The sequence below is a fragment of the Canis lupus genome, chromosome 22 (assembly GCF_048164855.1).
Source record: "Canis lupus baileyi chromosome 22, mCanLup2.hap1, whole genome shotgun sequence".
In the NCBI taxonomy this organism is placed as follows: Eukaryota; Metazoa; Chordata; class Mammalia; order Carnivora; family Canidae; genus Canis; species Canis lupus.
In genome coordinates this window covers 40,769,508-40,795,616 of record NC_132859.1, presented here as the reverse complement: position 1 = coordinate 40,795,616, position 26,109 = coordinate 40,769,508, and the positions used below count along the sequence as shown (strand labels likewise).

General features: G+C 51.5%; 1 protein-coding gene and 1 long non-coding RNA gene across 10 annotated transcripts in view; one reads left to right on the top strand and one right to left on the bottom strand.

Annotated features, from left to right (window-relative positions):
* The window catches only part of LOC140614177 (protein-cysteine N-palmitoyltransferase HHAT-like protein), a 66,297-nt gene that overhangs the window by 7,331 nt on the left and 32,857 nt on the right, over nucleotides 1–26,109 (bottom strand). For 3 of the 9 annotated variants that reach the window (XM_072793152.1, XM_072793154.1, XM_072793153.1), the window contains exons 10-15: nucleotides 25,527–25,733; nucleotides 23,208–23,347; nucleotides 22,618–22,701; nucleotides 20,322–20,444; nucleotides 11,124–11,278; nucleotides 8,405–8,519 (exon numbers count right to left, since the gene is read on the bottom strand). In XM_072793152.1, coding sequence (XP_072649253.1) covers nucleotides 8,405–8,519; nucleotides 11,124–11,278; nucleotides 20,322–20,444; nucleotides 22,618–22,701; nucleotides 23,208–23,347; nucleotides 25,527–25,733 — 824 coding nt within the window. Of the gene's footprint in view, nucleotides 1–300; nucleotides 782–837; nucleotides 1,393–1,466; nucleotides 3,550–7,087; nucleotides 7,841–8,404; nucleotides 8,520–11,123; nucleotides 11,279–20,321; nucleotides 20,445–22,617; nucleotides 22,702–23,207; nucleotides 23,348–25,526; nucleotides 25,734–26,109 lie in introns of those variants that run through there. The other 6 variants (XM_072793155.1, XM_072793160.1, XM_072793158.1 and 3 more) reach the window with 6 other exon arrangements.
* On the top strand, nucleotides 602–16,175 carry LOC140614187 (uncharacterized). Its single transcript, XR_012015086.1, has 3 exons — nucleotides 602–1,353; nucleotides 3,192–3,380; nucleotides 8,756–16,175. It is a non-coding gene; the product is annotated as an uncharacterized lncRNA (long non-coding RNA).

The window sequence follows — 26,109 nt, the reverse complement described above, 5'->3', positions numbered from 1 at the left end:
GCCTCACCTTCATTTACTCCTTCATACCTTCCAGGTGGACTGGCCCCCCTCTTTGCTCAAATTGCTCCTGCCAAGGCCTCAGATAACCTTAACACAGAGGTACCCCATCTGTATCACCTCAGTCATGTTTCTGTTCCTCAGGGTCCCCAACCCCCTCAGTGAACCTCTGTCAGCTCCTGACAATGCCGCCCCTCCCGCTAGTGCCCCCTTCTCTGATTCCCACACCCCTCTAGAGCTGCCTTTACTTCCCTGAGGTCTCCTGGCCTCCCAGGTCCGATCCCCAGCATTAGGCTTCCTTACCTCATTCAGCTTCCAGCCTCTCACTGATTCCCATTGCCCCAACGGGTTCCTGAGCCCCGGCCTGCCACTTCCCTGGTCCCTGCCTGTGTCCGTGGCCACACCAGCCCACTCTCTCAATGCTTGGGTATTCGGGCCCTGGATGCCAGCTGGAGGCTGTGCTATTTGAAGAGGTGCCCTGGGGGTTGTGGGTGTGGGGCCAAGCAGGGCCGGTTGGGCACTGGGGAGGGTGCTGGCTACTGTCCAAGGTGCTGACCGGTATCGGGCTCAGGGTGAGCCTAGCCACTCCCTTCTTCCAGGGCCTAGTTCATCCCCAGCAGTCCTGCTGGGCCATCTCCTCCTGTGCCCCTCCTATGCTCCAGCCTGGCCTTAGGCTTTCCCAAGGGTGCACAGTTAAAAGACCCAGCAGTTAACAGACCCAGGGCCAAATTAAGAGGAGGAACGTGTCTAGGCACCTTCTTGGGCTAGGCCAGGCTGGGCCAAGAGGAGGCTGGCATGACCCTGTCTCCCACCCGTGATCCTCCCCAAAATTTCCCTTACCAGCACTGCAACCAGCTCTCCTGGGCCCCCACAGTCAGCATTCTCCCCACCACCGAGACAGAGGGGCCATGGACCAGAGAGAGGCAGGGACCCGTCAAGGTCACACAGTGAGCCTGGGATGGGATTGTGTGTTCCTAGGGGAATCTTAGATAAGAGAAGACCATTGCTGCCCCTGCCCATACCAGGGGGCTTCCCGGACTCTGTACTGTCTGCCTGAGGGCCGAGGCACCTCCTCACCCGCCAGGTGGGGGAGGGAGGCCCGGAGGATCGGGTTAATGGAGCAGGAGCTTGAAACCGGAGCACGGTGAAGAGCCCGCGAAATAGCTTTGTCAGCTGCCTCCCACTTGCCACTTTCCAATTTTAGCTCCCCATGGCCGGTGCGGGGTGTCCCCAGTGAGGCCTCCGTGAGCAGGGCCCGGGCTGGCTCCCAGCCTGAGACCTCTTCCGGCAGACCCCTGGACTGGGGCCCCCATTGGACACAGCGGTGCCCCCGTCCCCAGGACCTGCCTACCTCAGGTACACCTGCAGTGAAGACTGCTTTGGGGTCTAAAGTCTGGGATGAGGGGCCTGAGGTGGGTTCCACAGGTCTCAAGGACCCCAGAGTGGCTGCATCCCCGGCTGGCACTGACCTTGAGGAGGCTGTGAGGGACCCTGGCACACTGCCCACCTCGGGGCTCCGGGGTCCTGCGTCCGACCGTGCGTCCGTCCGACCAGCTAGGCTCTGGGGCCACAGTGAGGTGTGTCCAGCCCTGGGGTCCCCACCCCCTCAAGGCTATGAGCGGTGAGTGGTGACAGCAGGAGGAGGGTGGAGGAGGGCAGGGAGGAGGTGGCCTTCCTGGAGCGGAGCTGAGCAGAGTGGAGCCAAGCCGAGCACTGCAGAGCTGCTGGCCACAGGGAGCCGCAGGGAGGATCATGGGGGGGCAGGGGTGGGGGAAGGGGTGGCCAGTGGCCTAGGTTCTAACAGGGACACCTGGGCCCCACTTCAGCCTGCCTCTTCTGCTCTGTAGAGCCTGTGCCTCCCTCTCACTGCTGGCCAGGACTCCTCTCTTCCAGGAAGACTTCTGGGCAGTCCCCACCGACCTCTTGCGAGCCCTGCCCCCACTGCACGCATTCACAAGCACACTTCATGCTCAGCTCCATATTCTAGCTTGCGCCTTTGAGTGAACTCCCAAGGGCAGAACCATACAGCCCCCTGCCCTGCCTTATATCATTATGCTCAGAGTCCTAACTGGCCAGGCATTGGTGTCTGAGGGAGGACTGGCTTGACTAGTAGGACTGGAACTGTCAGGAGACATGTGGCGGGGGGGGGTCCCATACTCCAGTCGTGTCTCATATGCAGTTGCTCAGGGGGAGGGGTGCTAGTAGGGTCACTTGGCAAGGCTTAAGTAGGTTCCTGGAATGGCTGGCATCCTTTTGAATGTCCCTATCCAACTGGGAGCCCTGTAAGGGCAATAGGACAGAGCTGTACTCGTGGAAGGGGCAGCCAAGGCCTCAGCCCAGCCTTCCCCCAATGGGGAAGGGTATTCTGAAGAACCCACCAAGAGGATGGGAACATCTGGCAGTCTTCCTTTAGGATGAGGACCTCAGAATCTAGGGTAGCTGAATACACTTGTGCCATGTCTTTGGAGGCCAGTTCATGCATGTGCAGGGAGTAGGGCCTGAGGCGTGGAGGGTTAAAGGAGCTTTGTGACTGTGACAAGTCACAGGACAGGTCCTAGAGCTGCTGCTGATCCTCTGACTCCAGCCATAGGCTCGGCTGCTTCCTGCATCCCTCTCCCACCCCCTAGCAGGGGAGCTTCCAGAGCCTGACCAAGGCCGGGGAAGGGGAAAGAGAGTCTCCTACCTTCCATGATGCCCTTAGGCAATGAACTTCCTCCCAAGCAGACACATTGGCCCAGAGGAAGCAGCAAGGAGTCCCCAGCATACATACCCCACAGAACAACACAGAGGCCTTCATCACGGGTGCCCGGCTCTGAGAAGTGTACACTGAAATTGCTGCACCATATAGGGGCTGGGGGAGGGCTGCAGGTGGGCTCATGGGCACTAGGGGAGGCCAGTGTCAGGGACAGATGCCTGAGCAAGACTGCGGGGGTTAGGGAGTGCTTCCTATACAGGGGTGGGTGTGGGGGCACACCTGAGCAGACTCCTGAGGTAAAGAGTCAATGGTGGTTAGAAGGGTAGTAAGTTAATCACAGCAGCTGGGCAATGATTCCAAGGCTTTACATGGACTAACTCCTTTTCATGGCACCACAACTCCTAGGGAGGGTGTTACCATTGTTTGACAGTTGATAGAAAAGGATACTGACCCACAAGGAGGTCAGCCCCATAAGCTTCTGGAACTGATTGCCCTGCAGGAGTAAGAACCCCACCACTCACCGATCCTGGGTGCAAGCGGAGACCAGTCTGGGCCAGCCGTCCAGCTGGTGACCCCATGAGGCTCGGAGAGAAGGGCTCAGAGCACAGGCTCAGCCAGCTGACTTGCACCGAGCCCAAGATCTGCCTCGCTGCGGGGATCCACTTCTCAGAGCCTCAGAGTCTCATCTGTAAGTGGACCCGCTCTCTTATTTATTGGGCTTTTGGGGGGATTCTGTGACTTATTCCATGAAGGGCCTGGCTCACTGAATTCCTCACAAAGAGAGATACAGATGCCTCACTCCAGAAGCCCAGAAAGGTAAGGCTCACGCAGCAGGAGCTGGGCCCCAGGTGACCCCATGCAGTGGGGTCTGCAGGGAGCCGGGCATTTGGGGATGGCAGCCCTGATAGAAGGCTGGAGAGGCCTCTTGGACCTGGCGCTGGACAGTCCAAGGCCAGCTCCTCCCTATATGAGAGGGGCGGTGAGGGAGGGTGCCTGGCATGTCCAGCCCACAAAACAAGGGCAGGAAGCTGACTAGGCTTTGATTGGCACAAGGGCCTGGGGTCAGCCTCCCGAATGCCACCAGGGCCACTGGGAAAGATGCAACGGGCAGCAGGGGCAATTCTCTCAAGTCTCAGCATCCCTTGTCATTTCTCAGTATGTTGTTACTCAAAGTAAAAATTCATAGAGAATATCCCGTGTCTATGATTGTGTTTTGTGTCAGTTGTATGTGTATGTGTGTGTGTTTTGTGTTACGTGTTGTGTTTGTGTATGCTGCATGCACTTTGTGTGTGCACGTGTGTTGTGTGTATGTGTGTGTGATGTGTGTACTGTGTTTGTGTGTCTATGCAAGGCTTACACCGTAGGCAGTGCCTGTGGAGAGGAGATAGGGCAGCTGTGGGCTCGCTGGAGGCGCAGAGGGAGAGGTGAGGCTGGTTCTGGCCGCTGCAGATGGCGGCTCAAGGGAGGACCCCGCTGCAGACCATCGTCCCTGAGCTCCTGAGAGCAGGGAGGGGCCCAGTGGCGATGGAATGTACTCGGGGCTCCAAAGGGCCTGAGCCAGGCTACGCCCTCGTCCGGCTCAGCTGCAGTGCCCCAGAGGCCTTCATGGGGACGGTGGCCCCGCCGCACCCACAGCTCGACCAGGCTCACCTGTCAGTGTTGGAACCTGAGCACCCAGGCCGGCAGCACCTGCGTGGGGTGCAGCCAGGGGGAGTCCGCACCTGAGGCCTCTCCACCACCCGCCTCTTTACTTGTCCTTGCCCCTCTCTCCCCCTCCTACCACTTCTGACTCTGTGAAGGGACCTCGGTGTTCTCATCTGTGAAAAGCGAGTCCAGCCCACCTGCTTCCCACTGACGCCCAACCGCCCTGAGGGCTGGGGGTGCCTCCTCGGGGTCCCCAGGGACAGGTGGTGCTGCTCGGGAGGGGTCACGGGCACTCAGCTGGACGGACCAGGTTGTCCCACTCCCTGCCTGGCCCATGCATTAGATCCTCAGGGCTCTAGTCCTTGGCCCCTTTGACAACCTCTCCCTTCTTTAAAAAGTTCTGCTCCCTGGCTCTCCTCGGTCTTCCCCTTCCATCCCCCACCACCCATGCTTCAGGGAAATATGGACAGCCCCGTCCGTCCCTGCCCAGATCTGGGCGGTGAGCCCAGAAATCCTCGGCACAGAAGGTGAGAGGCTGTGAGGGGCTGCATTGTCTCTGCATCCCATACACCCCAACCCCAACCTCTCCTTTGGCAAATCAGATTATCTCTGACTTGGGGAAGAGGCTGGCATGTGAGTGGCACTCACTGCCTGATTCAGGCAGGCTGGATGAGTGGATGGTGACCTGTAAGTCTGTCTCCCCAGCTGGCAGGGGACTTCCTCGAGCTCAGGGACCGTGTCTGTCTCACCTGATACCACCGTGCCTGGGACGGTGGGGCTACTCAACAGGTGCTTGCTGAACTAACAGATGTCATACTGAGGGCTACCGTTTATTGAGTGCTTACTGTGTGCTAGCCTCTGCTCTAGCACTTGACACTTTTTAAGTCAGCGACTCCTGCAGAGGGACTCTGATGGGGGATGGAGCAGACTTGGTCTAACTAAGCTGAAGGCAGGTGCCAGCAGACGTGACAGGGGCCCCTGGCACTCAGCTCCACAGCAAAGCTCTCAAGACTGCCCGTAGCATCTGGAAGTTAAGACAGTTGTCATTATGCCCCCAGTTGACCTAAGCAAGGACTGAACGCCCAGACTGACCTCTGCAAGATGCCAGTTAATCTGTTGACCCCAAAATAAGCAAACAGGCTTTACTACACCTGACAGTTTTCCTGTCCACTCTCCTTCATGTAAAGCCTGTTTCATCTTTGTGGAATGAAAACAATCTATTGATACGTGTCCATTGTATAGAAGCAAAAGGCAACCTAATGATTAGCTAAATGTCTTTGAGCTATTCTTTGACACATATAACTGCAGCCCTTGAAGGAGGTTTCTCTTCCTGTCCCCGTTTTACAGATGACATGGAGGTTCAGGGAGGTCCAGTAACTCGCCTGATGCCACACAGCTGATGAATGGGGAAAGAGATGTGCCCCAGGTCCCCCACCAGTGCAGACCCTGTGACTTGGTGCCCTTTCCTCTCTCAGACGCAACCCTGAGCCAGGAAAGGCAGTAAAACCACCCTTGAGTGGTTAAGGTGTGGGTTATGCCACCCTGCACTTCCCGGAGGTGGCCCCTGCCCCTCTGTCCATCCCAGAGGAAGGATAGCTGGTTATCCCTCCCAAGGACTCCACGGAGGGCCTGAGCCTGCACCCACACATGCTCAGATCACCCTGTGGGGCTTCCCATGCCAGCAAGGGAAGGTACGGACTACTGGGTCTGGTGCCCTGACTCTGTGTTGGGCCAACTCCTCACCGTCACACACTGTCCCCTCCCAGAACGGGGCCTCTCAGCCTCTCTGGCTCTGCCTGGCCATTTCCTTTCACAGGGAATCAGAAAAACTCTTCCCTTCCTGGAGCCCTAAGGAGCCCACCAGCATCACTGACGGCCTTCACTACACCTTGCCAGGGGACCTCTAGACCTGTGTCTAGAGCACCCCCACCAGCACAGAGCCTGAGGAAGGGCCAGAGTAGGCAGGTCCCAGGAACCCCAGGTGGCTTCCCACACAACATGTGTCCCCACATCTGTGAGTCACTGGGGAGAGACTGGTCTTCGTGTGTGTGTGTGTGTGTGTGTGTGTGTGTGTGTGAGCGGGAACACATGCCCTGTGGAGAGCCTGAGTCCAGAGCTGGCACTGTCTGGGGTGCATGAATGCACCGTACAACTGTGTGCTCCTGAGTCTAGGTATTTCCATGCGTCTACAGCTTTGTGGGGGCCTGTGTATACACAGGTGCAGCCAAGGGGGCTGTGGTTGGTATGTGTGGCTACCCTTCCCCATAGCTGTACATGCAGTGAAGCCCAGGGGACACTGACAGTTACAGAGGGACGTGGGGGCTCACCCCTATGTGGCCATGAGGGAGGGGCACCTCGACTTGGCCAGGACTCATGTCTCAGAATCCTCCTGCCCGCCGCACCCCCCCCATCCCCCTCCCCCCCCCCCACACACACCGGTATCCACTATCTGCAGCCTTTGGGAGCAAATGGAAGGAACTCCTGTAGTCAGACGCGTTATCCATTGCGCCACTGGCCCGGAGACTGGAAGGAACTCCTGGAGCGGCTGACTGGGGGTGGGCACTCCCACCCTGGCCAGTTGCTCTACTTGGAGGACCCTGCTTTTGTAGTCAGGCGGGCCAGGGTTAAATATTAGCCTAGCTTCTCTCTGTAAGCCTCAGTTTCTTCATCTGCAAAATAGGACTATCAATTCCCAGGTTACTATAGGACTAGGTCAGGCTTCCACAGATGCTCACTCATGGGGACCTGTGGTGAGTGTGAAAATAACCATTATTATTACAAGTCCAAAGGTCTGCATCTAAGGAAGAGCCTTGAGGAGTGGGCTGACAAAGTGGGTGGGAGTACATACCCCCACGTTTGCGAAGGCTGGGGTGGCCACAGAGCCGTGGAGGGGGAGCTGGGTGAGGGGGGGGTGTGTGCCCTGGCGAGGGGTGGGTGGGCTGGGGAGGCTCGCAGCTGGAGCCCTGAGAGCTGTCTGGTATGGATGGAGCCCTGTGGGCATGCAGGGCCTCTCAGCTAGGCCCAAGGCCAAGGGTGACGAGCACCTGCCCCAGGGGCTGCATCTGTCTGTTCAGAGCTGGCTTGTCGTCCCAGGGCTCTCACTGGTGCCGAGCAGGTCGCCGGTCCTTCTCCCCTGCCATTGCCTGGCCTGTCTGGGCTCTCCGCCAGGGCTTCTCCTTTGCCCTCCTGGTCTGAGGTGCAGGCTTTGCTCACCCTTGGGGAACTTCTTCTAGGAGAACTTCTTCTAGCTGAGGTGGTTGCCCCAGGTTGGCTTCCAGGAACAGATGGAGTCCTCTCCAGGCCTATGGCTGCCCCGTCCCTCCAGGCTGACACCGGGCGACCATCCTAGCACTGTCCGCCTTCTGCTGCCGCAGGGCCTGCAGAAAGACCCCTTTCACCTGGCCCAGGGTCTCATGGTACATTCGGAAATCCTCCTCCTTTCCACGCAGGGCACTGCCCAGGGCAGCCTTCAGCATTTCATTCTCTTCCACCTGGATGGCCAGTCTGGGCCACGTGAAGAAAGGGCTCAGTGTGGCCTTCACTGGCATACCTGTGCATGCACGCATGTGCACAAGGATGCTGGGAACAAGGCTGCCAGCGTGGCTGCTCTTGGTCTCAGGTTCTCTCTGACCCATCCCCTCTTCCCCAGGACCCTGGGGGGACATCATGTGGCACTGACTCCTCTCTGGGCCCACCTGCAGACCTGGGCCTGGCACCCAGGAGCTCCCTCAAATGTTGGCTGCCTTAAGGATGAGTACTAATATGTAGGGGTCCCCCCATGCTTCCAGGAACATCACTGCCTTTGACCCTGAAAAGTTTAACTGAGTGAGAAAAGTGGCTTCAGCAACCCATGCTTAGTAAAACTCTTGGAACTCTGGTCCTCAGGGTGCAGCTGGGTCTCTCTGCCCTCTGATGGCCAGTTGCTGAATTGCAGGCCTAGAACCCAGGACCCAGCAGGCAGCCCTCCTGGCAAACAGAAGTCAAATGGGGAGGGACATGATCCTTCCACCCATGGAAGTACCTCCACCCAGACAATGCCACCCTCAGGAAGATGGGGCAGGAGAGCACCTGGTGGTCAGCTCCTCCATCTGTGATTCCATGGGCACATTGGAGAGCTGGGTGAAGGAGGAGTCCTTCCTTTCACTCCCGTTCGGGTTGTGCCTGGTGTTGGAGGTGGGCAGACCTGCGGGGCAGTAGCAGCCACTTTCTGTGATGAGGCCGTGGCCCTGTGGAAATGCTCTCCTTCTCCCCCTCCACCCCACTGCCTGTTTCCTGCTTTGCTGCTTGCTGAAACATTATACTTCCTTCAGGATGGAGGACAAGGCATAGCATAATTTATTAAGTTGTTAAATCACTGTGTTGTACACCTGAAACTAACACTGTGTGTCAACCATACTTCAATAATTTTTTTTTTTTAAGATGCAGGACAAAGGCTGCCTTCCTCCAGAAGCCCTCCTTGATGCCTGCTCTGCATTCCCCTGGACTTACACTTCGGTCTCTACCACAAGTTTCTGGAAGGCAGCCAGGCCTGAAGCCTGCTCTGCAGGTTGAGCCCGAGTCTAGATCATCACTGCCTCTGATACCCTCATACCATTGGGGCCCCCCTGCCTCCAGAGCCAGCAGCTCTCTACATACATACAGAAGCTCTGCCTCTGACCAGCAGCTCCCTACATACATACAGGGCATCCAGGGTGGTCAGGGCCAGAGGCCACAGAATGCTCAGAAAAAGAGAACAAAGACAACTGGTGGGAATTTGGGCACAGTCCCAGCCTTGGAAAACCTGTACTGAAAAGGGCCTCAGAGGTGGCATGGTTCTCAGGGATGGTGTGGCCCAGGGAAAGTCACCTGGCATCAGTAGACTTGGCTTTCACCCCCTGCTGTGTGGCCTCGGGTAAACCACCAACCTCTCTGAGCTGGTTTTCTCATCTGTAAAATGAGGATAATAGTTCTTGCCTCTAGAGTTTTGTGAGGCCTGGGTGAATTCACACTTATACCTCGAGGCCCTGTGTCATTGGACACCTGCTGAGTATTCCCTCACTTCTCTGACCTTGCCTCGTACTCCCCTCCCCTACTATGTGCCAGCCTCACTTGCTATTCCTTGCTGTTCCTTCAGGCCTCAGCCAAGCTCTCACCGCAGTGCCTCTGCACTTGCTCTTTCCTCAAGTATCTATATACCTCATCCCCTGCCCTCCCACACGGTCTCTGTACAGATGTCAACTCCTCAGTGAGGTCTTTACTGGCCTCCTGGAAATCAGCTGCTCTCTCAGTACCTCCTGCCTGCTTCTCTGCTGCAGGTCCCAGCATCTGCCTCCATCTGACTTGGCATGTCTTTTACTATTTTTTTTTTTTTTGTTATTGTCTATCTTCCCCACTGGAGTGGAACAGCCATGGAGGGTCTCCTCGTTCTACAGATGGGCGGGGGTGCTCTCCTTCCTAAAGTGGTGGTGCTCTGCCCGTGTCACAGGCCAGCAGGTGGCAAAGGCCACATGGACCCTTTCTCTCAGGCAGCTGCTCCTTGCTGTCTAGGCAGAACCAAAGTGGTTTTTCCTGCCGTGGCTTAGCACTCCCTAGTTGGGTTACTCAGGATGTAAGCCCAAAGCCTAGAGACACCCATTCCTAGAGGACCTATTCTTGAGGGCCCAGCAGGGTCAGCAGGGCTAGGCTATAGGGACCTTCCTCAGTCTGGACTGAGCAACTGGAAGGCCCCTTGTTTTCTGAGCTCCGCTGGTGGGAGCAGGGGCAAGGGCACAACTCCTGCTTTATGCCTCACTCTAGCACATCCTTCTGAAATGTTCTGATCTTATCTGGGCTGGGGACAAAGGTCTGAGTGTCCTTGCTAGGGGAGGGGGTGGGAGATATACTGGGGTGCTGAGAGGTGGGGCAAGTGGGGGTAACCCCTCCACTCCAGAGCCATTAGGGGGTTGAGATGAGGCTGTCCGAGGGAGGCAGGCCTAGTCCCTCCACACTAAAGATTCTCCCTTGGCTTCTGGCTCTGGCATCCCACATCCCTGGCAGGCCCCAGCCACACAAGATGCTGATGCTGCTGGTCCAGGGACCACACCTTAAGAATCACTGTATTGGAGCAATAGATCTTTCAGTTTAGGGCAACAAATTTTCCTTCTGCAGCTAGGTGTGGTCATGTGACTAGGATCTGCCCAGGGAATGAAAGCAGAAGTGACCGGAGCAACCTTAGGATCATGCCCTTAAAAGGTAAGGAGCAGGTCGTCCCTTGCCCTCTTCCCCTTCCTGCTGCTGGTGGGGAAGCCAAAGTAGCCATCTCAGACCATGGTGGCTGCATGTTGAGCATGGTGGAACACGAGACAGAGAAGCCAGGTCCCCAGGCCTAGGGAGAAGCCATTTCATCCCTGCCGCCAGAAGCAGAGATTCTTCTCCTGGTCTGCCACTGCCGTCCTGATCTCCTTAGCAGGCCAACTCTGCCCCAGGACCAACTCAACTCTAAACAAAGTCAGCTGAGGACAGAGGGTTAGGGGCTGGGGTGGGGGGCAGTGAGGTGGTAGCCGAGGGCACTGGGCAGAGGCACTGCCTTCCATAGGGTTTGCAAGGTGGCTGGGTCAGGGCCAGGTGCAAGCCCTCTGAGGCTCCAGGTACTGACCAGGGGGTCAGGGGACGAGGACACCCAGTGGCCTGGGCAGGCAGAGCTCCACCCCGATGGAGGCCTCTGCTTCCCACATTTTTCTCAAAGGGACAGAAAGGGTGCCACTGATGGGCTCCTCTATTAGCAGCAAGGCCGCCCCCTAGCACCTGGGGCCCCTGGTCCAGCCCCTACCTGTTTTGCTCCTGGAGGCTGCCTTCTGACTGACCGACGTCCTCCCGGGCTCCAGGCGCATCTTCTCCAGATGTTGCTCAAGCACCACAGTGCGTTGCCGCTCCTCCTGCAGCTTCTTCTCAGATTCCAGAAGCTTGCTGTTGCTCTCCTCCACCCTGGTGATTAGACAGGAGGGGCTCATACCCCAGGGGAGGCAGGGGCAGCCCCCACCCCAGCTGCTCTGGCTCTCAGAGAGGCAGGCACAGCTTATACTGGTGGTGGTGTGACTTGTTCTTTATTTTTACTGCAGAACATAGGAACATGTGTTTAAAAATCATATAGTTATCTCCAAGGCTTAAAATGAAAAGCTTGCCAGCCTCTCACACTCCTCCCCACTCCCATTTCCGGCTCTCCAGAAGCAATCACTTAGAACACTTTTAGCGTTTCTTTGAATATTTACTGCCATATTTCTACAGATGCCCATACTGCTATTTTTTAAGTTTTAAATATAATTTTTCAACTTCCTGTCATGCAACACGAGAATTTAGTTTTATTTTAGCCCTCTCCCCTTACCAAGCAGAATCACCGTCCACCTCCCAATGTGTTACGTATCAATTTTTCAGCTGAATTAATAGTAGGGGGGTGTATTAGTTTTCTATTGCTGCTGTAACAAATTACCACAAACTTAGCAGCTTTAAAACAACACACATTTATTATCTCGTGGTTCTTTAAGTCAGAAGGCCAGCAGGCTCTGTTGGTTTGTCTGCTCCAGGTTCCACAAGCCAAAATCAAGGTGTTGGCTGACCCGGGCTCTTACCCAGAAGTTCTGGGGGAGAATCCACTTCCAGGCTCACTCAGATTATTGAAATAATTCAGTTCCAGTTGAAGGACTGAGGTCCCTTTTTCTCACTGACTGTTCGCTGGGTGATTTTCATCTTTTAGAGGCCACTTGGTCCTCTCCATCTTCAAAGCCAACCAGACACCATTAGCATGCTTTGAATCTCTGACCTCTTTTGCAGCATCTCTCTGACTGACCCCAGCTGGAGAAATTTCTCTGCTTTTAAGGGCTCAAGTGATTAGATTGGGCCCACCTGGTAATCCAGGATAATCTTCCTATTTTAGGGCCCATAACTATAATTACATCTGCAAAGTCCCTTTTGCTATATATCATAAAGTATTCACAGGCACAACAGCAGGGAGTGAAGGGTATGGGTGGAAAGAATCCTGTCTACCACAGGGAATTACATTAGAATAATTATTCAAATATGGAGCATGGTAATGATCACATTTTCTTTCTTTCTTTTTTTAAGCTTTTATTTATTTATTCATGAGAGACCCAGAGAGAGAGAGAGAGAGAGAGAGAGAGAGAAAGAGAGACAGAGGGAGAGGCAGAGGGAGAAGCAGGCTCCATGCAGGGAGCCCAATGTGGGACTGGATCCTGGGACTTTAGGACCACGCCCTGGGCCGAAGGCAGGCTTAAACCTCTGAGCCACCCAGGGATCCCTGATCACATTTTCTTATTTAAGTTTTTGCTTTTCTTGGAGTTAGTGATTGCTTTCAGTTTATTATTATTTATTGTTATCACTTATTATTATTTTCTATATGCCCATCATGAATTCATGGGACTTGAAGACATTGCTATTTAGTCATTTCACATGAAGGAATTGTTTAATCTCACTGGGACTCTCGCAAAGGTCTTTCAGCTAGGTATGGCACTCCAGACTTGTGTGATACAAAAGGCTCAGCTTAGAGGGCAAGGACTTCCTGAAATTTAACCTAAGCAAAGAGTTGCATACACACATGCAAATTGGAATGGAGGGCTGGAATTTTACAGTGTTGGAGGAAGTGGTCTTCCACTTTGGTGAAGAGTCAAGAAGGAGCAGAATCATGCCAATTTTGAACAGTATACAACTACTAACACATACTGTATACTACCACAGCTATACAGCTACTAACATGACTTGTCCAAGCATGTTCCTTTAAACTTTATTTGCAAAAGCATAAAAAACAATAATAATTTACATGTCCATCAATAGAGGAAATACAGAAAAAGTCAAATATTTATACCATGGAACATGTTGGAATATGACAGGGTTGTGCTGTCAGACTAATGTCCATATGTAGTTCTTTATTTATTTATTTTATTTTTTTTCATATGTAGTTATTTAAATTGAAATTATTGAAGATGAAGTAAAATAAAAAACTCAGTTCTTTGGTCACACTAGCTACAGTTAGAGTGATCAAAGCCCATGTGGCTAATAGCCACTGCACTGGACAGCAGAGCTATAGCTACCTCCATCGTCATAGAAAGTTCTACTGGACAGCACTGCTCCGGCAATGGGAAAGAATAAGGTAGAGCTACATGAACAAATACAGACCACCAAATCATGAGATTGGTGAAGAAAACCACATGCTGCAAGAATGCATATAATATGATGCCATTTATGTAAATAAAGGACAAATAAATCACAGTGGATTAACACAATAAAAATACTCCTTAACCATAAAAAGGGTATGTGCTGACTTGAAGAGGATGTCTGAGATATATTATTGAGTGAAATAAGTAGCAGAAGATTATGCATAATATATGACCTAATTAAAAAATTTATAACAGATTAAAAATTTAAAAACAAATAGATACCAGTGCTAATGAAACTCAGCCAATGAGCTGACAATAGGGATGTGCAGCAGTTACTGACTAGTCATCTGGGGGTGAGGGGCTTTCATTTTACTGTCGTGTATTTCAGTAATGTTTGCATTTTGTTTAGGTTTGTATTGTTTGTTCTAGGGGAAATAAACTAAATGCCTTGTCAATGCTAAAGCACTTTATGAATTCCAACAAAATTGAGGAAAAAACCAAACTTTTGGTTTCCCTTCCCAAAATGTGCCTTCCTCATTTTGATCAATGTTACCACCACTGATGCAGTTGCCTGACCTAAACACCTGGGTGTCATTCTTGCCTTCTCTCTCTTCCTTGCTGCTTTCAGCTTCCAATTTATCAGCAAGCCCTACAGCTTTTCCTCTAAACACACACCAAAGCCAGCTCCTTCTCACTCTTTTACCTGTGGCCTGGTCGTGGGCTGCTCCTCTGTGGGCCTCCACAGATTCCACAGATTACACTTGCTACTCAAGACTTCCCTTTGGTATTCTGATTATCCTTTTTTGACCAGTCTTCATTTTCACAGATTTTTTTCTTTAATCATTAGCTGGGCTAACTCGGCTAGATGCTTGTTTGTGATGGCTTTGGGAGTGATTTTAACAGCTCTCTCACACCATATGCATCAATTTCATGACAGACCAGATTTGTTTTTAATTTGTCTTTTTACTTTGTAATTGAGTTTTATGATATTTCAAGAGTCCGATCAAATTGACCCAATGGCAGTGTAAAGTGAACATTATTATGTAAGGCAAGCCATTAGTGAATGTTTTCATGTAAAAATTTTGCTTTCATGAAGACTTTAAGTGTAGGGATACTGATTAAGAATACTCAGATAAGGGGTGCCTGGGTGGCTCAGTTGAGTATCTGCCTTCTTCTTGAGTCATGGTCTCAGGGTCTAGTGATTGAGTCCTGTTTCTCATGGCATTGGGCTTTCTACTCAGTGGGGAGTCTGCTTCTCCCTCTCTCTCTGCTTCTCCCCCATCCTTGGTGCTCGTACGCACGCATATGCTCTTTCTTAAATCAATCAATCAATCAATCAATCAATCAATCATTAAAAAAAAAAAGAATACTCAGATAAGGAGGTCTCCCTACCTAGGTATTAATTTAATATAAATGATACAAGACCTTTATGAAAGACAAACATAATATTATACTACATACATAATACATAATTATAATACTATGTAGTCATAATACATAATTATGAATACATAATTCATAAAGAGCTCTGTAAAGAAAAAATATGACTCCCTAAAAAATGTGCAATAGTATGAACAGATATTTAACAGAAAAGGGTATAAATGTGAAAACTATGCTCATCCTCACTTTTGGTTTTAGCAAAGTGGATAAAAACAGCTGAGATTATAGTGTTTCTTTATTAGTTTGGCAAAAATGTTATGCGCTGATAAAACCTTGTAGAGGTGAGGGTATGGGGAAATGGTAGATCACATTATTGATGGGAATGCAAATGGATTCATGTTAAAAGGGCAATTTACCATCATTTGTGAACATTTAAATGTACGTATTCTTTGATCCAGTGATTCCACATTTAGAAACTTATAGTTACATACTCTTGCAAAAATGTAAAGATGTGTTTAGTATGAGTCAATCTTGTAATAGAAATATATGTGCATTTATGTGCACATATATATACACATGTATATATATATTTAAAAGATGTACATCTTTGGATGTGCAAAGAAAACATTTTAGAAGTTCTGACAGTTCTTTTCTATGAGAAATGGGTAACTGTAGGTTGGAAAGGAGGCTTTTTTAAAAGATTTTATTTATTTATTCATGAGAGACACAGAGAGAGAAGCAGAGACATAAGCAGAAGGAGAAGCAGGCTTCCTGCAGGGATCCTGATGCAGGACTCCATCCTGGGACTCTGGGATCACACCCTGAGCCGAAGGCAGATGCTCAACCACTGAGCCACCCAGGTGTCCCCAGAAAAGGAGACTTTTTACAATAAGTAAGTATACACTTGTAATAGAAAAACTAATAAAACTTCCAACCACATAAAGTGGAGATTTTGATGCCAATGTGAAGGTAGAGGCTGTAAACCTGGGCTCCCATTAGGCAGCAACCTACAAGGAAGCTCTCTGCATGATTCTAGAAACATCAAGAATACCTGTTTGCAATAAAAGACAGACATCCATAATCCAGGGAAGCGGTAAGGAACGTTGTAGTCTACCAGGGCCTTAAGTGTGTGAAAGGGGGAAGCACCAATCATGAGAAAATTGAAATACAAGGCCAGCACTCATGAGTTCAGGAAATCCTAAACCAATAAATTAGCATAAAGTACCAATCAGAGACCACTGAAACCCCCAAAGCTCCACAGAGACAAAAGTAGAACCATTCTTTAGGAACACTTTCACAACCTGAGAACTCCCACAAGAAAAAAAAAAAACAAACCAACAACACTGAAGACAAGCTCACAGAAATAACACAAAAGTACAAACACATTGAGGAATTATTCACTGTGAGGGCGAGTCAACAGACATTACTTAGGATTCTAAGTAATGAGGATGATAGAACAACTCTAAGGGGATGAAGTAAGTTTAAAATTATTACAAAGGGAAAAGCAAGAAGTCTTCATGAAAGAATGAATGCTGTAAGAAAGAGAATGGAAGGTTTTACACAAAAAAGAACTGCCAGGGATTTAAAAAAAAAAGTTATTAAAGTAGGTTTCATGGCACATAAAGCACAACTGAAGAGATTTAGTGAGCTGGAAGACAGACTTGAAGAAACCATGCAGTTATCAGCCTAAAATATTGCGAAGGTTTAAGAGTTGTGGAGGAAAGAAGAAGCAGGTCTAACATGGGCTGACCAGGCATTTCAGATGAAAAGAATAGAAACCACAGGGAGAGGCAACATAGGGAGAGATGTCCTTGGCAATACATAGATTGAAGTCCTTGGAATGAAAAAAGCACACCAAACCCTAAGTATGAGAAAGAAAATGAAATAAAGTGCCTTGACCCATCACAGTGAGACTTCAAAATACCAAAGACAAAAGGAATATCTGAAAAAACGTCTAGAGAGAAAGGACATCACTACGAAGGAACAACAGCCAAACAGAGCAGATGTCTTTTTTGGCAACAGTGGATGCTTAAAGACAATGAGCTGTCACAGCCTCCCAGTGCTGAGAAAGTACCCAACCCTCTAGAATTCTATACCAAATGAAATTCTCCTCCAAGAGCAAAGCAGGATAAAGATTCCAAAGTAAGCAAAGATGCAAGGAGTTTACCATCCACGTGGCCTCATTAAACTAAAGGATGCACTTCAGTAGGAATGAAGCTGAACCCAGAAGGGAGGCTGAGAATCAAGAAGCAATGGTGAGGGAAGACATTTTGAAGTATGTTGGCCAAAGTAAATGAACACTGACTAATTTTTTAAAAGATGAATTTGGAGGGTTAATTTCAGAGGGTTTAGAAAGAAGACTGCAATATTAGAAAAACATTAGAAGCCAGTAACATGAAAGACACAGTAGGGGAATCAGAATTAAACGTTCAAAACTTATCAGGCTGCCTGGCTGGCTCAGTTGGAGGAGCATGTGATTCTTGATCTTGGGGTCGTGAGTTCAAGCCCCACGTTGGGGGTTGAGATTACTAAAACAAAACTGAAAAACCTTTAAAGTTATCCTATTGTTAAAAGGGATTATAAAGAAATCTACTGATTTTAGACTTGTTGAATTCTGTGGTAAAAGTTATAGGTAACCACTAAAAGAAGAGAGATAGAATGTGTAACTTCCAAACTTGTATGGGAGAGAGGGAAACAAAATCTGACCTATCCAATAGAAAGGAGAACAGAGAAAAAGGAGCAGAAAAATCATGGCAAATACAAAATATTGAGATGATCAAAATATTTCCAAATAATACAAAAATGAAGATGGGTTAAATTCTCCTCCTCAAACACCAATTCTCAGATTGAATATAAGAACAAAGCCAAGGGGGCCTGAGTGGCTTGGTCTGTTACGTGTCAGACTCCTGGCTTCAATGCAGGTCATGATCTCGAGGTCGTGGAATCAAGACCCACATCCTGCCCCAGATCAGGTTCCTTGCTCAGTGGGGAATCTGCTTGAGATTTTCTCTCTCCCTCCCCTTTTGTTCCTCCCCCTTCTCTCATGCATGAGTTCTCTCTCTCTCTCAAATAAATAGGTAAAATCTTTTAAAAAAAATAAAAAGAAAGCCAATTATATGTTTTTCACAAAGAGACATAGTTTGTGACATTTGTCATGGGAGACTAAGCAGACTAACCCCTCCTATTGTAAACAACTAGAAAAGTGGATAAAATATAAGAAATACGCTGTTCTCCGACATTGGACAACAGGATAAGAGACACAGAACACTGGATACAGGACTGGAGAGAGGGGACACAAAGACAAGTTCTATCATAGTTTTTTAGTCTGACTGTACCGGTGAGGGGGTGAGGGGACCCCAAGCAGAGCACATTGGTCTTGCTGGGATAAGGACACAAGCCTGGGGAACTGCAGGGAGCCGGAGGCAGCTGGAAGTTGTAGGGAGAGTATGAGAGGGGGAAGCTCTGCCCTCTTGAGGCAAGACTAGAACACTCCCCCATCCCCCCCCCTCCCCCCCGCCCCTGCCCCAAAAAAAGAAGGGAATAGATACTGGAGAATCTCTGAGAAGGGCAGGTGCTATGCTTTGGGGTGAGAAATCTGAATAGATTTGGGGGATGTGAATGCAGAGGGGGCTTGGCCCTCCACCTTTCCTTGTTAGATCACCAGGAGACAGCAATGCTCCAGACTAGAAAAGGCCATGTGTCTTGTCTGATGAGCCTGGGACAGTCTCAGAAAGCTAGCTCCCCTACACCTTAAAATGACACAGAGCAGCAGAGTGAACCCCAAAAGGTCAAGGATCTCAGCTAAGAGAAAAATCACACACACATGACTCATAGTGAGTGCCTCCTTAAATTTTGTGCCCTGAATAAAGTACCTTGCTTGCCTCATGCTAGTCCCAGCTCTGCATGGGGAGGCCCTGGAAGAGAAACAGTGCACAGAAAGAGAGGCCAGTGAAGGAGAACCCTCTGCCGAGCTCCTAGCTGGACGGGCCATGTGAGTGATGCAGGCGTTGCATGGATTAGAATCCCTTAGGTAACCCGCAGAATGATGAGGAAAAAAAACCCATCATGTTGGAAGCCATGAAGTTTGGAATGGTTTGTAACATAGCAATACATAACTGAGTCACCTTGGTTCACAACCCCCTCCCCCCAAAACTCAGGAGCAACTCGAGGAAAATGGGAGAGAAAGCCGCTTTAAACCGAGTGTGTTTCTTCTATTTGATAGACTAAAGGCTTGTACCATCTATTACATTTCAGTTACAGAAAAAGAATTAATGTTACTTTTCTCCTATTCCTGAATAGGTCTGAAACTCATATCCTCTTCATGTATTACATGGAAAAAAAAAACACAATTAAACCTGGTCACTTCTCATTGCTTAGGTATTAGCCATCCTTTGACCACTTCCCAACAGCCCTCACTCCTTCTTTGGTAATGATACTCTGTTTTTCCCTTTGGCAAACTGCCCCTCCTTCATTCTATGAGCACCTGAGGTACTTCCAATCAAGGTGCCTGGCCTAAGTCCAGGGATGGACACGTGAGCAACCCAGGCCAGCTAGATCTTCTTTCCCAGAATCTGCTGGCTTAAGAACTGGAGGCCACTGGGCCTGTGTTGTTCCAATGCCCCAGGAGAGACTGCCCAAGGGTTCCTGCTACTGCATCCACCCCCCAGGATGCCCAGACCTTCTTGGGCTCCTCTCCTGCCCCACCCCTTAAGGTTCACCAGCACCTTCCCAAATCTGCCTTTCCCTTAACTTAGCCAGAATTGGTTTCTACTGCCTGTCACCAAAGAGCCTTGGCTGTATGCCCTATTAGAGCAGGAACCCAGTGGTGTCCTTTATATTTTCCAGTGTGGAGGTCACATGATTGGGCCATGTGTTGGCCTGAGTACCTGCAATTGTTGCCAAAAGGGTCACTTGAGGGAGGAACACTGATTTATCTGAATGGAATGGAGAAAACTATGCCTCCTGATCCATGGCCTTGGGCCACATGCTTCCTCCCCCTCCCCAGAGAAGTCTCAGCTGTCATCTATGAGCAGCTCTCTTGCTCTTTGTAATTCAGACATGAGTCTAGCCTTTGTCTTCCCACCAAATCCCCCAATGCCCTGAGTAAGGTACCATATTCATCAGAGATCTTAATTATTTATGGATTGATCTGACTGCTTTAACTACTCCAGAGAGCCTCTTCCCTGAGACTCCCACCTCATGTCCACCTGCATATAGCAGTCCTATTGAATATGGTAGAACACAGCAAACCACAAGTGTGGCAGTAGGGCCCCAAGGCTGTGGAACACCTAGGTGAGCACACAAGTGGTGACTGGGAATACTCTAGACCAACACTGTGGAAGCCAAACTCTCCAGGAAGGTGGACCCAGTCATAGAGGAGACCTGGTCCCTGTCCAAGACGATGCCCTTGTACCAGGCTGTCCACACCCCCAGCCCACAAAGACTCATGAGAGCATGTCTCCCTGGGTGCCATGTGTTACCGTTTCTGCAGCACAGTGACAAACTCCGTGAGCCGGTCACGCTCCACTTCAGCGGCCTGCCAGAGGGCCTTGAACTCGGTTACCTGTGCCTGCCAGCTTTTTTGTTCTGGGGAGTCTGAGAACCTAGGGACCAGAGTGGGGGCAGAGGGCAGAAGTCACTTGGGTTATCTGAAGACACACTTACCTGTGATGGTGGGGGGTACTGGAAGAACATTCAGGGATTTTCAGAGACAGCCACAGAGAAGGCAGCCAACCCAGTCCTTCCTGGCCCTGCTGGTCCTCCTCCTCTGGCTCCTTCTCAGCCCACCATTCCTGTGCCTGCTGAGGTCTCTAGACCTCACTTAGCTACATCAGTACCTCTGTCCATCCAGTCCCTGTAGGGGCCTGGAGTTAGGCTGGCTCTTATGGAATTTGGCCCCTAAGGGCCTGGGGTGCCCCAGGAACCCTTTGCCAGGTAGGCTTAGTCTCTGTCTCCTTGCCAGTCTGCCCCGGCCCTCCTGCATCTCCTGGTTTGGCCCTAAGCCCATTGTACTTTCCTGGACTCTTGGCTTTGTATCTTGGTCAGTTTTCTTCAGTGCTAATCTAGCCTGTCACCACTTCCCTCCTTGCCACTGGGCCTGCCTACCAGCCCCTTATCTGTTTGCTGGTGAGCTCTGCCCCCCGAGCTCCCCAGAACCCACCTGTGAATCTCAAGGCGCTCTCTGCAGCTGAAACCCTGGTGATCCTGGGATTGTTCCCACAGGACACATGGATACCTGGGCTGGGGCATGCGAGACCAGAGGCTAACTTGTTCTGGGGCCTTGGGCAGGTCTCTTTCCCTCTCTGGGCCCGGGTCCTCCCTCTGAACACTGAGGGGGTTGCTGAGAAGGGCCTGAGGACCTCAGACTCCTCTGTGCTCTGCCTCCTAAGTATACTTTAAGGCATTGCTGCTCAAAGCACAGTCTCTGAGTCAGTGACTACAGATCCAGACCTGCCGAATCCGAACCTGCATCTAACCTGCAGATAACTAGCTGCTCTGTGTGCACTGTGATTCAGAAAGCTCTGATCAACTCACCTCCACAATTTTCTCATGGGGAGCAGGGGAGTAAGGGAGTTGCAGGAGAAAGGGGATTTCCTCCCAGATACCCCATCACAGTTACCACTCCAGCCCCAATAGACACCATCTCTGGAGTAGCTCCCTCCTGTCCTATCACTGATGAAAGAGAACTGTGCGCTCCATGGGGGTAGAGCCCACACGTGGTTGGGTTCAGTAAGTATTTGTGTAGCGTGCAAGAAGTAAGCTTGAGAACCAGCAGTCTGCATAGCTGAGGAGCACAACTGTTTCTGCTTCCCTGTGGAGGGCAGAGGCCATGGCCACACAAGCCTGGAAGGGATCTTGAGGACCACCTTGTCCCTCTTCCTGCTCCCACTACAGTGACTAAAACTCCAGAGAGACAGAGGCCATCCGCTCTCCCTGTAGCACCAGACCTCACACTTTTGGAAGTGTGCCATGAGCCCCTGTGGCTTAGAGCAGCCCACTCTCCCTGAGTGCCCTTGGGACCCCCCGGCTCATGGATGGGGCAGCTGCAAGGCTGGCCTTGGCTCACAGTCCCAGTGCTGCCAAATGTCAGGCCAGAACTGTCTCAGGCACTTCTTGGGAAACAGCATCCCAGAGAGGATTGATGCCTAGAGCCATATAGCAAGTCAAACACGGACTAGGGCCACTCAGAGGCCTGGCCCAGAACCTGAGCTGACCAGCCTGAGGGGTGAGGACGGGGGTTGACAGCAGGAGCATGGCTCCAGTGGACAGTGGGCAGGGCTCAGGACAGAGCTCAGAGGCAGGACAAAGCCATCATTTGTCTGTGAGCTGGCAGGGAGAACAAAGGGCCCATTTAAGCCCTGGGCTTGATTCTAACAACAAAGAGGGGGCCAGAGAGCTGAGGGGGTATCAGTGACTTAAAGTGGGAACCCATATGACATGAAATTCTGCCCCTAGAGACTGATTCTCAGTGGGGAAGAGAAGGCAAGGGAAGGAGCTGGGCTCCAGGCCCTGGAAGATTCCTTGTGTTAACTCTATGGTAGCAGGAAGGGCAGGAGACTGCAAGCCAGAGGCCAAAACTCTAGTTCTAAAGCCACTTGCTCTATCACTTTGGATCAGCACTGGGCCTCTCTGACCCTCCATGTCCTTATGTAAAGTTGGAAGAGTCCCTGGACTTGGCCTGGTCTTGGTTTCCCCCCCTTTCAATGCGATGGCAATACTGGCTGAGCGATCAGGGATGGGAAGGACTGTGAGGGCCCTGAGGTCCCGAGTTCATACCTGGGTGAGGCCCCATGAGGACTGGGCAGAGAAGGCCACGTGAGAGCAGATTCCACCAGCGTGTGGCCCAGGCTGGTCACGGAGCTGTGTGAGGGCAGAAGGGGCTCATCATCATGGGAAGGCAGGCTGCGGCCTACCTGGGAGGAGAGTAAGGCCAGCAGGGATTCCAGGAACCTGAGAAGGCAGCCAGTGCTGGCCCTCGCAGCACCCCTGGCTGGGCAGTCTTGCTGATTTCCTGCCCTTCTTTCCAGAACTCTTGCTTGCTCAAAATGAGACAGAACCAGAAGACATTAGAGCACCAAGCAATCCAACACAGGTCTGTTTGAGAATTCTAGAAGCAGGTGCATTTCAAGGCCAGCTGAGAGAGGATGTACAGGGAGATGTAACCAGACGTCCTGCAGTAATAATATCTGGACCTAACGGGCTCCTTGGTGCAAATGCAGGGCTAGTGGAATATGAGAGGCGCACATACTGGAAGGACAACGCCATAGTCATCTTAAAATTGCATCTGTGGCTTCCCAGCAGAGGCAGCCTTTCTTTGGAATAATTAATATTCATGTTCTCACCCCTCTATCCCATTTTTTTCTTACCGAGAGGATCCCAGCCTGCCAACGTGATCACCTGCTGAGGCCAGGGACTTGGTCTGGATGGGGTCCTCCAGGAACTTGGTGTAGGCTGAGTGGTCCTCAGTCCCACTGGACCCCTTGTCCATTCCTTTATTCTGACGATACTGCAGGAAACAGACATGGGTTCGATTCTCAGTGCTTTGGCTCAGAGGCCTGCAGAAGGCAGGAGGGGGCCTTGGCTTGAGTCTGGGGCTTTTAGGGGATGTGAAAGAGGCTTCTTTTCAGGAGTGAAAAGCAAGGCCTGTTTGGTGAAGGCATTCCTTGCATGATAATGACATCTAATAATGCCTCTCTTCAGAAAGGGAGCTACGTGGGGCGTGGGGCGGGGCGAGGTGGTGGCTGGGCCTGGAAGCTGTTCTACATTCAGGTCCCAAAGGGAAGTGCATGGCCTTTGATTCAGGGCAGATCAGAGACTGATGTCTTTGAGTGGACCCACCTCTCTGGGCAGCCCCACCCATGCAGGGTGAGTGCCAGGTGTGACCTGAGGCCAGCTGCCTTTGTCAGCTGGAGACACTTAGACTTTCCAGACACCCGGAGCCACAGAGGTTGGCAGGGCCTCAGCAAGGGCCAGCAGTCTTGGTGGGAGGCTGGTCTTACCAGGCCCCCTCCCCTCCTCCCACCTCCTTCTTCTGTATAGCTGGTGAGGCCAGACTGAAAAAGGAGCACTGGAGGACCCCCAGCAGGAGGGCAGGCCGTCAGGGGTGGATAGCTGGTGAGCCCTGGACAACCTGGCATGTCCCCCAGCCCCACTCATCCTGAGATGCACACACCAATTGCCTGGTGGGTAACGCCTGGCTCAATCAGCTGATGATCTCCAAGGTAAGGATCGATTCCCTTTTGTGTGCCTGGAGCCAGGACAGTGGTAAGGTGAAAATACTGGAATGTTCCTGTGTGCTCCTTCAGATTTCACTTCCCAGTGGGAAACAGGGCAAGGAGTATGAGGCCATGTCTCCACTCACTGCCATACACACTCTGTCCCCAGACCTTTGTCATAGCCCTGGGCTCCCCATCAGCCTCGGGGACTTCAGCATTCTCCATCACAGCCACTGAGGCCCTGGGCTGCCTGGGCCTCTGGGAATGGATGGCTCTAAGACAGACCACCAACCCCAGTTGACACCAGCCTGAGGCTGGGGCTGAGGGGCTCTTGGGTTCCGGTGTTTTTGACCAGACCATGGATCTCTGGGAATAAAGGGTGGGGTGCTCTGTGACATGCCTTAGGCTATACCAGTCAGCCTGGCTATGAGTCTTCTGTCACTGGGAGACCTGAGTATCTGTCAAGGAATCTTTACCCCAGAGGCCACCCACTCCCCTGCCCTCTGAGCACCACCACCACCACCACCACCGGAAGGAGCCACAGAGAGCCCACAGAGAGCCCACAGTGCCTGACTCCTAGCAGCCAAGGCTGTGCTGGGAAGGCACCTGTCAAGGTTCAACACTTCAGGAGCTCTCTCCTTAGACAAGCATTTATGAGCATTTACTGGCTGCTCAATCCTGCACCAGACAACTAGGCACCACGGTATATGCCCTCTCAGGAGGAGTTCGGGGGAGGAAATAGGAAAATGATCACACAGGGTGACAAAAGTTTGGCTTGAGGATGCACAGAGAGTTAGGAGAGTGACTGAGAGAGGCATGTAACACAGAATGGGGAGCCCTGGGCTACCTGGAGGAGCTCATGACTCGGTAAGGCTTAAACGCTGGGGGCCATCAGCCAGGCATTGGCAGTGGGGGAGGAAAGGGAAGGCCCCTGCCTCAGGCATGTGCACAAGCCTGGAATGGGGAGAAAGCAGGGCTATAAGAGGAGCTAAATGGTGGCCCTGTGGCCAGAGTGTAGGGAGCGAGGGATGGGAAGGGGAGGGTTGGAGAGGAGAGGTAGGAGGAGTGGCCAGAAAAGCTGGTTGTAGTCATGTGGGGGCCTGCAGGCTGGATGAAGTGCAGCTTCCTTCCCCCCATCCCACTGCCTGGAATGTGAGTACAAAGCCTGGCACTGTAGCTACCATTGCGGATCGTAAAGATGAGGCCCAGAGCTTGGGAGGGTGAGGAGAAGCTGGATAGAGCCTGGACCCTTGAGGACTGAGTAAGGCCAAGGGTGAGTGGGAGCCCCACACAGGTTTTATGCAGAGAAGGGAGACAATCGGAAAAAGAGGAAAAGTATGTGAAAAAGGATGGGAAGCCCGATGCAAGCAGGGGACCAAAGTGGAGCCAGGTGGTTTCTCCGGATGGCAGATGGAATTGTCAGGGCTTGGACATGGATGCTGGGCCAGACCAGGCCAACGCCTGACTCACCTGCATACTGAGCTGGCCAATCTCCTGCTCCAGCTGCTGCACCTTGGCCTCCCGCTCAGCCACCATGGCCTGCAGCTGGGTGATGAGGCTGCTGCTCCGCTGGGCCTCACTGTTGACACGCTGGTCCACACGGTGCTGCGACGCCCGGCTCTTCTCCTCCTGCAGACTCAGGCTGCCCAGAATCTCTTGTAGCTGCTTTAGCTGGTCCTGTGGGGCCAGCCAGGAGGGCAGATGACAGACAAGGTTAGCCATGACCCCTGGGCAAGGCAGGACAGGGAAGACTGCCTTCCCTTACCTGCTCCCTGCTCCTGCGGGAGCCTAGAAGTGGGATACCACCTGTTCCCTTGAGAAGCAGAAGGAGAACTTTCTTTGCCTTAGGGTGGGGGTGGGGCACACTCAACCAGGCACGTGGGGACCAGGCCCTCTTCCTGTTCTCAACTTCCTTCTCTGAGATTGGGCCAAGAAGGACATAGAAGGGACTCCTGAGACTGCAGAAAGCAACTCATATGGTGTCCCCTCAGCCAGTGGGGGAGATATTTGGGGAAAAAGAAACCCTATCCCTCTGCTGGGAGATGGTGGCAGG